Raw genomic sequence first — 11,069 nt, forward strand, 5'->3', positions numbered from 1 at the left:
AAAAAATGTGTTTATCAGTAAAGTATCTTTTTATAGTTGAAAATATATTGAAGGAATTACAGTAATTACCTGTGTTCAATATCACAAGATATTTTGAAAATGTTTTGTTTTTAGTTTACTAATATATTTCTCTTTTCCTGGATATTTTATAATAAAGATCATAGTCAATCTTCTGCCTATTCTGTCTTTAGTTTTAAAACAAAGTTATTCTCTATTTTCTTCTTAATATGTTCTTGCTGATATATGCATTTACACATATATGTATGTGGATTTTGATCTTGCTCAATATAATACAAAAGCAAAACAAACATATATGTATGTAATCATTAGTTTAGAAAGTTGTAAATTGTTTTTCCTCTCCATGTAACATAGAGGCTCTAATATGTGCAATTATAAATACGATTTTTATTTACCTGCCTAGCTTGATCACATACAACCTAGTAAGTAACAATACTACAGCTCAAATTAGCCCAGACCCCTTTCCATGAAACCATTGTTATCTGACTATAGTTCAAAGTACTCTGCTCCATCCTTATGTCCATGCATTGGTAGCTGTTTAATCACAGTCTTTGTTTTGGGGACCACAGAAAATGTGTTTAAATTCTTTCGTGTCATTGCCATGCTGTTTGTGAAAGTGCATTTCTCCCCATGTTGTTCTTTCATCCAGACCATAGATAGTAAACCCATCTTTCATATCACACAGAGGACAAAGTCTAAGCATTAACGTTCATCAAGATCATAGTTAAATTAAAAATGACAAAAGAAAAGCACAAGTCTGAGGAAGGTGCAACTTGCTGGCAGATTGGGTGCCTTCCCAGAACTAAGTCCCCAGCCCATCTTCCTGGGATTTCTTACAGGCTTGGTTCTGATTCAACTTTCAGATCTCTTTTTATTGACTTCTGTCCCTCTATAATGTCCTTGCACATGCCACCATTGGTCCCAGGCTCAAGAACCAGTGTACAAAGTGAGTCTTTCCTATGTTCACATTTAGCCCAGCTTCCAGCAGACCTCATTTTCATTGTGAAAGTATATCTGCATCAAAGAAAAAAAATTAAGTTGTAGTGTTCTCCCATCCTTCCTGCCTTTATACAAGTTTTGTATTTATTTTTACTTATTATTTTATGAAAACATTTTCTTCATAAAGGGGTGTCCTTTTTAAAAAATTAAGCAAAATAATCTCCTTAGAATTAAAGCCCAACCTAAGAATATTTCCCTAAAGTGGAATAATTATGTTTAAATAACACCTCAACAATTATGCAGAACAGTGTGTTCTCATTTATTGTCTCCTCTTTAGAAGGCTCACCCTGCCATGCATCCTTCCTTAAAATGTCAAAATTAAATCATAGTCACAAATATTCATCAACCTCACATAAACTAGAGAGTGATTTGGTGTCACAGACACTGACCTGCAGTGTCCACAGCATTACGGATGAAACCAGATAATTCACACAGTCTGCTGAGTCCTATGGAGGAAAAGGAATGGCATGGCTACTCTCTCAAGGGGAGAGCACCCAACCCTTGCCTTGACAGGTTGTTAATGGCTTTCAATTTACACAGGAATACAGGTAAAAGCTCATTAATCATTGTTAGGCAGTAAGGATCAAACAATAGATAACATACAAAGAACTACTAGGGCTTATTCTGAGTCAGGGCCTATTAGCTAAAGGGCTACAAAACTTTGGGAAAGGAACTCATTTTCTGCTTGGACCCTTTGAGAGCATTCTTAGCAAAGCAGGTTTCACAGGATTTTACATATTCTTTCTTAGGCCTGATCACTGTGAAACCTGCCCTTTCCAGAACAGGGCAGCACCACCCTCTGTCATTGTTTCAGGCTTAACTCAGTCAGGGGAAGTAAGGCAGCCAGAGATTAGGAAACTTCTTGCAGATAGAATGAGCACTCAGGCTACATCAAAGCCAAAGGGCGAGTGTTCATCATCCCCCCTCTTGCTATAGCCCCCCAAGTCCTTCCCCAGGGTTCCCTGTGATTGTGCCTGTCTTAGGTCATTCTTCCCTTGAGGAATCTTACCAGTCATTGGCTAACTGATCAAGCATTGGGGACCAGGGAGGGTGAAGTAAAAGGAGGAGAAGCAGCACTCCTGCCAGGGAGCTAAGCTTTGTCTCCTTAGTGGCTTATGGTCTGTAGGTCGCTCACTCAGCCTTAGCCATGGGGCGGGGGGCAGTTACAGCTTCTGAAACCAGGCAGGGCAGTTCCTAACAATTTGGCATTGAAGGAATCCTTAAACACAGTTAAAATCACAAAGAAGAATAAATTTTTGCTTTACAATTTTAAAGGTCTGAATAAAAAAATAATCACAAATACAGTAAAAGAGTCAGCTATAGAGAAGAGAAAATAGATACAAGCACTCTTCTGTTGAATTTTAAAAATAAGTTAATATTTTCTAGAACTATGGGTAAAGAATGCTCATGGATAATTCACAAATGGAGAAACTGTAGGCTAATGAATATATTTGACATTAATAATTATTTGGAAAAGTATGAATGTTAAATGATGTGAAGCACTTCTAACATTGGCAAAAAATTAAAAAGTCTGGGGCTGTCAAGTGAGGCACAAAAAATATGTAAACTTTATTATTATTCATTACAGAGAAGATTTAGAAGCAACTAAAATGCCCATCTACTGAACCAAATCCATAATCAGGATAATTAAATCTCAAAATAGGATGACTGAGAAATATATATACCAAACCAAAAAATGATGTAAACATTTTAAGTCCACTTATACAAATTTTAAAATCCAATTAAATACATTTTGGAACCATATAACTGACAATTATATATTATATGTGCATAATTATATATACATATTTATAATGTATGTACATTATATGATCTGCTTGTGTGTGTGTATATATCAACGTGTCCAAGAATATAGGAGTAAACACCCTTTATTTAAAAAAATATGCATAATCCTTAGGACATTATAGTAGGTGAAATAAGCTAGTCATAGAACTATAAATACTGCCTGAACCCTTTCACATGGGGCATCTAAAACAGTCAAACACAGAGAATGGAGGGTAGGATGGCAGTTGACAGGGAGTGGGGGGAGGGGAAATGGCTGTTGCTATTCAATAGGCATAAAGTTTTAGTTATGAAAGAGCTATTTCCAGATTACATCCTGGAGATATGTATACCACAGTGTGCCTGTACCTCACATTATTGTATTTGATACTTAAAAATTTGTTAAGAGGGTAGATGTCATGTTAAGTGTTCATACCACAATAACACTAAATAAAAATATTTGGAAACAGAAAAAGGTTGAAATTGTTAATAGCTGTTGCCTCTAGATGGATAGGAGGGAATGGGAATGAGAGAGGTTGGTTCAATGGAAATGTAGCTTATATGTAGTTGTGCATCACTTTAAAAATAATGAATCTTATAAAACTATTGCTTAATGTGGGTGATAAATATATGACATTTATAAGGTTACTTTTTCTGTGTATGTGTGCGTGTATAGACATGTGTCTCTTTCTTAAACATATTTTGAAGGTGAATCTTGTGATCCAATTGTAGCACTATCTTTGAGTTTTGTGTGCTTGACCAAGGTAAATTTATCAAGTAGCCTAATCAAGACTTCGGAAATGGAAAATAAATAGTAATACTTAAATGAGATATCAAATTGTAAAATGAAGCATCGGTAGCAACAGAAAGCATAAAAGAAATAGTCTTGAAAAAATCTTTCCAATGTTATAGGAATGCTAAATATATGGGAGGCTGGCAGAGCTGATGAGGAATGAAAGTCGTGTTAACTGAGAAGAGTACAGACTGTGCCTGTGGTCCCACGAAAGGCAATATCCAAAGGACATTGGAGAGGAAGCCACCATACAGCCTTCATGGGGCTATCAGAGGCTGGAAAGAACCCCAGTTTAAATTTATTATGATAATAACTTGAAGTTGGTAAAAATCTTCATAATTTCCTCTTTATTGTTCACAACTTGTCTCTTCCTTTATTAATTCTAAAGCTTTGAATGTGCCATGATGTTCTTAAATATACCAGCATGAAGAAGGATCAATTGTGTTCTGTCCTAAAGAACAGAATATTCTAGAGAATGATATGCATGTTATCACTGCTTCTTTACCAAAGTTAAAATTATATTAAAAGTAGATTATGGCTCTGAAAATGAAAAAAATCAGTTTTTATTTCACAGTTTTTAGATAGCTGTTATATTTATTCATTCACTTATTCACCATTTCATTAGTCAGTCTTTTGAAATATCTGTGGAACATACACTTTTTTCTCAGTGTTATTTTGGCAACTGTTAATACAAAGGCAAACTATTTAGACGTATGGGCTAGGATATTATACACAACAAGAACATAAAAATATTATAATATTTAATTACAATATTTACATATGCTTGAGGAATGATCTCTGGATTATATGAAAACACTTCCATTTTAAATAATTTAATCAAAAACTAGAAATAGGATCAGGTTCCTGTTGGATGCCTTATTAATTTCAATAAAACATTAAATTCAGTCTTATAACCATTCATATTTTTAATTTATGTCATATACCATGTGATATTTATGGCAAATACACCAGGGCTTGTCTTAGACACAAGAACAAAGGCTTTGCATTTAGTCAACTCCCAAACATTTACATTATAATTGGACTTTGGGGCCAGAATCCTGTATTTTCTAACTGCTGGATTTTTTCCCATACCAATGACCAGCAACACTTCCCAAAGATAGGGGCGCAATTCAAAACAGAGGGTGGAATCATTACATGTGATTATCATTCAATATGATTATCTATGTCCCTGGGCTATCTCCACATTTTTTATTCTTTGGGTGAAAGTTTTGCATAGAGACCTGTTTAATGAGCATTCTACCTGTCTTCCCTTCCAAGGGGAATCAGGACTTTATCTGGGAATTCTGGTTCTCATGTTTGGGGATTGGGACCATATACAAACATACTTCAGTGTGAAGATCTGCAGGGACTTCAGATGCGTGTAAAACCTGTTAGCACGCTTCCTGAAACAACCTTTAAAGGGAGTCTCAGCAGATCTCTGTAAATTGGTAGGATAAAGCTGAATCCTTTTCTTATTACTAATTCTGGATGTGTGGAGCAAGCATCTTGGAAATTTGCTAATTCAAATCAGACACAGGACTGAAATGATCCGTGTTCTGTTCTCTCATCTCATCTCTGCCCACTGATTGCCAAGTGGAAGTGATGGTAATAGACTTGTGAAATAGTGTCCAGCATACCTACTGATAAATTAGACTGAGTGAGCATTTATACAGAATGATGAATAGTCGTTACAGAGAGTATGTTTCACCTTAATATAATAAGAAACTTTTTTTTACCATAGAACTGGCAGAATTGATGGATGTGTTAGAGGGCCCACGATAATAGCAACTGTCTTTACAATACGTCTTCAAGGAAGACTAACCCACTTACTTACCATTAATAAAAACCAGTTTGGCTCCCTTTCCTGCATTTTGCATTGCCCAGGGCAATAAACCTTAGGATGGAAAGATTCACTGATCACAGTCTCTGTATTGCTGGTGAATATGGAGAGCTCAAATCACAGTGCATAGTTTTAAAATCATATCAGAAGCTGTTTAGAAATAAATTGGCACTATTCTTTATTATAATTAGAAGATAAAGTTAATAAAATTAGGTACACTTTTAAATATTTTATTTGCCGAGAATGTATTGTCTTGGTAGACCTATAAGATGTTCATATTAAAAACAAATTAGAAAAAAAAATATTTGTAAAGAAGTAAAATTTCCTTTTTCAGGAACACTGGTGTATCAAACAAGATTCTGAAGAAATAAGAGAAAACTGAAGCTGTTTCAGAGAAACTTTATTTCAATGACAAATAGTTACCAAAATAAGGAACAACACTGTATAGCTTTGCCTTCAGTTATATTGCAGTAGAAGAGGAAACACATAACGGGTAAGATATACACATATATTCTTCATTTCAAAAGTTAATTGCACAAATTCATAATAGATAATCAATCATTGCTCTTGGCTATGCTCTTTTTGGGGGGTTTGTAAAATTAAGAGTAAGTATAGTAAATATATTATCTCAAAGTAAAATATGTACTGAGTTCCTTGATTTGTAGCAAAGAAAGAATTTTTTTTAAGATGTTATTTTTTTTTAGAGAGAGGTTAAAGGAGGAAGAAGGAAAAGGAGAGAAGCATCAATGTACAATCAGTTGGTTACCTCTCACACACCCCTAACTGGGGATCTGGCCAGCAAGCCAGACAGGTGTCCTCACTGGGAATCTAATTGGTGACCTTTGAGTTCACAGACCAGTGTTCAGTCCACTGAGCCACACCAGCCAGGGCACAGATGAAGTGTTTTGATGAGGGAGTGTTGCCACAGTGTTTTCCACCAAAACTTACCCATGCAATTCTTCTTGAATGCAGTAGTAGGAGTCAAGATATGGGACTGCTGGTGCAACAGCATCAGATTAGCACATTAGACTCATAGCTGATGGATGGGAGTAAGCATCTTTAAAACAAATAAACACCAGAGTTTCAAAAGAATGAGATTGTGGGAGAGCACAGCCTGATTTTTTGTGTGTTCAATACATAGCTGGGTATCTTGTGATCCAGTTTCTTGAATATGCAAAATTATAATTCACTTGCTATTTCTATGTCAATTATAAAAGCCCTCAGTAAGGTAGAATGAGTTTCCAGGGCTGAAATAAGAAACCACATTTGAAAAATCATTCAAAACATGTTAATAACATTAACTACTGGTAACAATTAATGTGCATGTATTGTTATTGGGAGCTGTGCTACCTAACCTATGTATGTGCACTATTTCATGTAATTCACATAGTACAAGAATAGAAACACTTGGAAAAAATCACACAGCTAACAATTACAGACACAACAGGCAACAAGCCAACTCACCAACCAAACAAGCAAACAAAACACATTAAAGGTAAACTGTAAAACCCTACCATTAACCAACATCTTATACTCAGACTCTTTGTTTAACCTAATCCCATTACACTTCAGTAATATTTCCATTAGACATAGAAATAATGACGTCTGTTCTCTAGGACTCTCCTGCAGAGTAATGAGATCAGTGTTTCAGAACGCCTAGCACCACTCTGGGCACAGAGTAGGTGCACACTAAATAATTCCAGTGCTCTCACGCATTCACTTCTCTATCCAACTAAAGCACACTGATCAAGCTTTAACAAATCAAAACTGTAATAACCAAAAAAATCAAAACATGCTTTAAGCTGTTTAAAGAAAAGAAGTATAAGATGAAAAGGAATGGAATGGCTACCAGAACCAAAGAGCAGAGAAAAGTCTGAACGGCCAGAGTCTGAGTGATAGGACAGGACTGGATTATTTGGTAAAAGAAAGGAAGTGGGATTCAGTGAAGAGCACACAGTTTCTGACTGACACTGAGCAGAAGCAGTACTGAGGTGTAGTCTGTCTGTGGGCAGCTTAAGCAGAGCAGTGCAGCGGAAATTGGTGAGTTAAACCCCAGGATACTACCAGGTTCACACAGAAATACTGAAATTTCCAAGGATGATGTTGATGAGATATGGGGTGGAGAGGAGGTCTGTGGCAGCTAAGGAAAAATACCTGGAAGTCACTCTGGCTCCCCTGGTTCTTATAGGTAACTGTGTTTTATCTTTGGAAACATAAACATACACACACTCAGAGGCATGTGTGCATAAGTGAATACACATAGGAATGTATATATTCAAGAAATCACAAATATTAATATAATTCATATATGCATATCAATATTAATACATATAATGAAACAGTGTGCATTCACACAATACAAACGCTAGCCAGCAGTGAATAATAAACCAGTGCCTTACTCAGACAGTTCTAAGAGTCTGAAATTGGTCTCTGGAGAGTTCCTGTTTTAGGATTTTGTGAAAAGATTCAGAGAAAACAAGATGTGAACAAAAAAGCTGATAAATACACAGATGGCATATGACAGATTCATATACTTGAAACATATATAACTTTATTAACCAATGTCACCCCAATCAATTTAATACAAATTTTATAAAAACACATAAAAGCCAATGACAGACAACAAAAAAATAAAGAAATAAACTGATTTTAAATGAACCTTTTAACAAGCTGGCATCAAACAGAGACAGCACCTTATTGTCTGTTCATCTCTTCATTGTCCCCATTCACTGATGAAAGCAACAACATCAATGGCACCAGGGAATCTCTCGCAGGTGACCGAGTTCATTCTCATGGGCATTTCAGACAGCCCAGAGCTCCAGATCCCACTCTTCTTTGTTTTCCTGGTCATCTATGGGCTGACCGTGGCATGGAACCTGGGCATCATCACCCTCACCAGTGTCGACTCTCGACTTCAGACCCCCATGTACTTTTTCCTCCGGCACTTGGCCGTGGTCAATCTTGGCAACTCTACTGTCATTGCCCCTAAAATGCTGGTTAACTTCTTGGTTTCCAAGAAAACCATCTCCTACTATGGGTGTGCAGTGCAACTGGGTGAATTCATACTTTTTGTTGTGGCTGAGATTTTCACACTTGCTGCAATGGCCTATGACCGCTATGTGGCCGTGTGCAACCCCCTGCATTACATGGTGGTGGTGTCTCCACAGGTCTGCCTTCTGCTGGTGTTCCTTATACACTTCTGCAGCCTGACCACAGCACTGACTGTCTCTTCTTGTGTGTTCTCTGTGTCCTACTGCTCTTCCAATGTGATCAACCATTTTTACTGTGATATTATTCCTTTATTAGCATTGTCATGTTCTGATACCTATGTTCCAGAAACTGTTGTGTTTACCTTTTCAGTAATCAATTTGTTTTTCTCTATGATCATTGTTCTGATATCCTACTTTAACATCATCCTTGCCATCTTGAGGATCCGTTCCTCTGAGGGGCGACACAAAGCCTTTTCCACCTGTGCTTCTCACTTGATGGCTGTCACTGTGTTCTATGGGACTCTTCTCTTCATGTATTTGCAGCCAAGGACCAACCACTCACTAGATACTGATAAAATGGCCTCAGTCTTCTATACTCTCGTGATACCAATGCTCAATCCCATCATTTACAGCCTAAGGAACAAGGATGGGAAGGACGCATTGAAGAGGTTCCTGCATAACCCATTTCAATCACTCAGACTAACATAAATGTAGAACTATCTTCATGAAGGGTTTTCTTTGGCCTCTGACAATCCCGCTGTTCAGAGGCAACTAAGAGTTTAAAACTCCATGAATTTTAATGGGAAAATCATTATCCTTTTTCTTCCAACCTCAAACACCCAATTTTCCCTTTAGAAAAATGCATTAGTTGACCCAAGAAAACACAGTTATGTAAGCAATAAACAGCAATATTAAAATAAACACATTTTAAAACACAGTTAAACATAGTGAAAGATTTTTATAATTTCTAAACGAGGAAGAGCAAGCCTGAAAGCTCATGGTGAAGGTGCACATGGTCACTTCTTGGAAAGTGGTGGAGTGAGACCATCTTTCCTGCCACAGATATCTTTTGTTCAGCTATTAAAAGTTTTATTGTTTTGTAGCATTTTCCTTCAATTTCTCAATGGTTTGCAACCATTTTTGTCTTGAGCTTAAAAGAAATTTGTATCACAGAGAAAAAATGAACCTTTAGAACAAATAAAAACTGAACAAAAATGCTTCAGTAGACATGAAAACAAGAAACAGGACATGCGGCTAAACAAATAAAAAATATGTAAAAGGGGATTTTACCTTTTTAAGCCTTTCATTTTATCTCTTCATTTGGTGGATATACACAAAAGTGCCAAGTATTGCTATTTATCCAAAAGTAACATATACTCACTCTTTCTAAATTATACTCTTACACTAAACACTGTTGTGTTGACTTCTTTATGCAATCATAACAATAAGCACTTCTTATAGCATTTTTATTACTGTCTTTTGGAATGAAATGTTATTAAATAAAAAAAAGTTGTCCTCGAAGTGACACCAATTCTTAAGGGCACCCATCACCTCCACCACTGCCCCCAATGTCGACCCTCAATACCTGCCCTATCTCTGTACATGCAACACTTTACTAACATTTAGTAAAGAGAGTGGGTGCAACATGCAAGTCAAGATGATAAAATTTGAACCAGTTCACAACCTTTTCTAATTCAAAAGTAAAACTGAGAAACTTTAAGGTTTTCCATGGAGATTTTCTGGCCCCTTAAGCTCTGGATGAATTTGGTTGGAGCACTGATGCTTTCTCACTGGAAGTCTGCAGGACTTCATACCAGGTGTCCAGTTGTCCTGATTCACATAGATCATGGCTGCTTTCCAAAGGGCAGGTTCCACTACCACCTCCCTGAAAACAAAAAAGTCCTTTCTCAGAAATCATTTGAAAATGAAGGAAACTCACTGCAGATACAGTGGAAGGAGGCCAGGTAGAGGTTATGGTATAGCATCAGGCCTCCTGCTCAGAGAAACTGAACTGCTGAATTTCCCAGTCACCTGTCCATGTTCCCCAGCCTTACAGAGGAACCATTGTGCTGGCTCCTCTCTCTCTCACTCCTCCTTCTTGCCTCTCCTTTCTTTTTTTCTCTGTATTTCAATTATGGCATAAATATTTTTCTATCCCTCTTACAAATAGAGCTATTACTTTATGGAGCTTGAGATCCTCCTATAAATTATACCCCCAGTTGTGACCTTCTATTCCAAGCTTCTCTACAGGACTGGTTTTGTTCTTTCAATACTTATAAAGACATTTGTATAAACAACCACCATTATCTCTGTTAGAGCAATATTATTGAAAAAAAGGGGGCTGTGAATACAAGTCTTTACTTCATCTCACAAAATGTACATGAATTGGGGTTAACAATAATATTGAACTAAATTCTAAAATATGTATTTCTAAATAAATATCAGAATATATATTTCTTATTAAGTCAGTCTAACTACAATAGCATTTTTAGCTATAAAAGTCAGAGAAGGTTACTAACGATAAAAAAACACCGCTTTAGAAAATATCTCTCTCAAAGATCCAATACAATATAAAACTGAGTGATAAAGGTAATTCATGTTTTCACAATCATAAAACATGATTATATTAAGAAATGGACTGATGATA

General features: G+C 36.4%; 1 protein-coding gene across 1 annotated transcript; it reads left to right on the forward strand.

Moving 5' to 3' along the window:
• The first annotated feature begins 8,182 nt into the window (after positions 1 to 8,182).
• Positions 8,183 to 9,130, forward strand: LOC123831420 (olfactory receptor 8J2-like). The gene has a single exon (XM_045858301.1). It carries the CDS (start codon positions 8,183 to 8,185, stop codon positions 9,128 to 9,130), a length of 948 nt encoding a protein of 315 aa, XP_045714257.1.
• Positions 9,131 to 11,069: the final 1,939 nt, after the last annotated feature.

The sequence above is a fragment of the Phyllostomus hastatus genome, unplaced genomic scaffold (genome assembly GCF_019186645.2).
Source record: "Phyllostomus hastatus isolate PE091 unplaced genomic scaffold, TTU_PhHast_1.1 phas_scaffold_177, whole genome shotgun sequence".
Taxonomy (NCBI): Eukaryota; Metazoa; Chordata; class Mammalia; order Chiroptera; family Phyllostomidae; genus Phyllostomus; species Phyllostomus hastatus.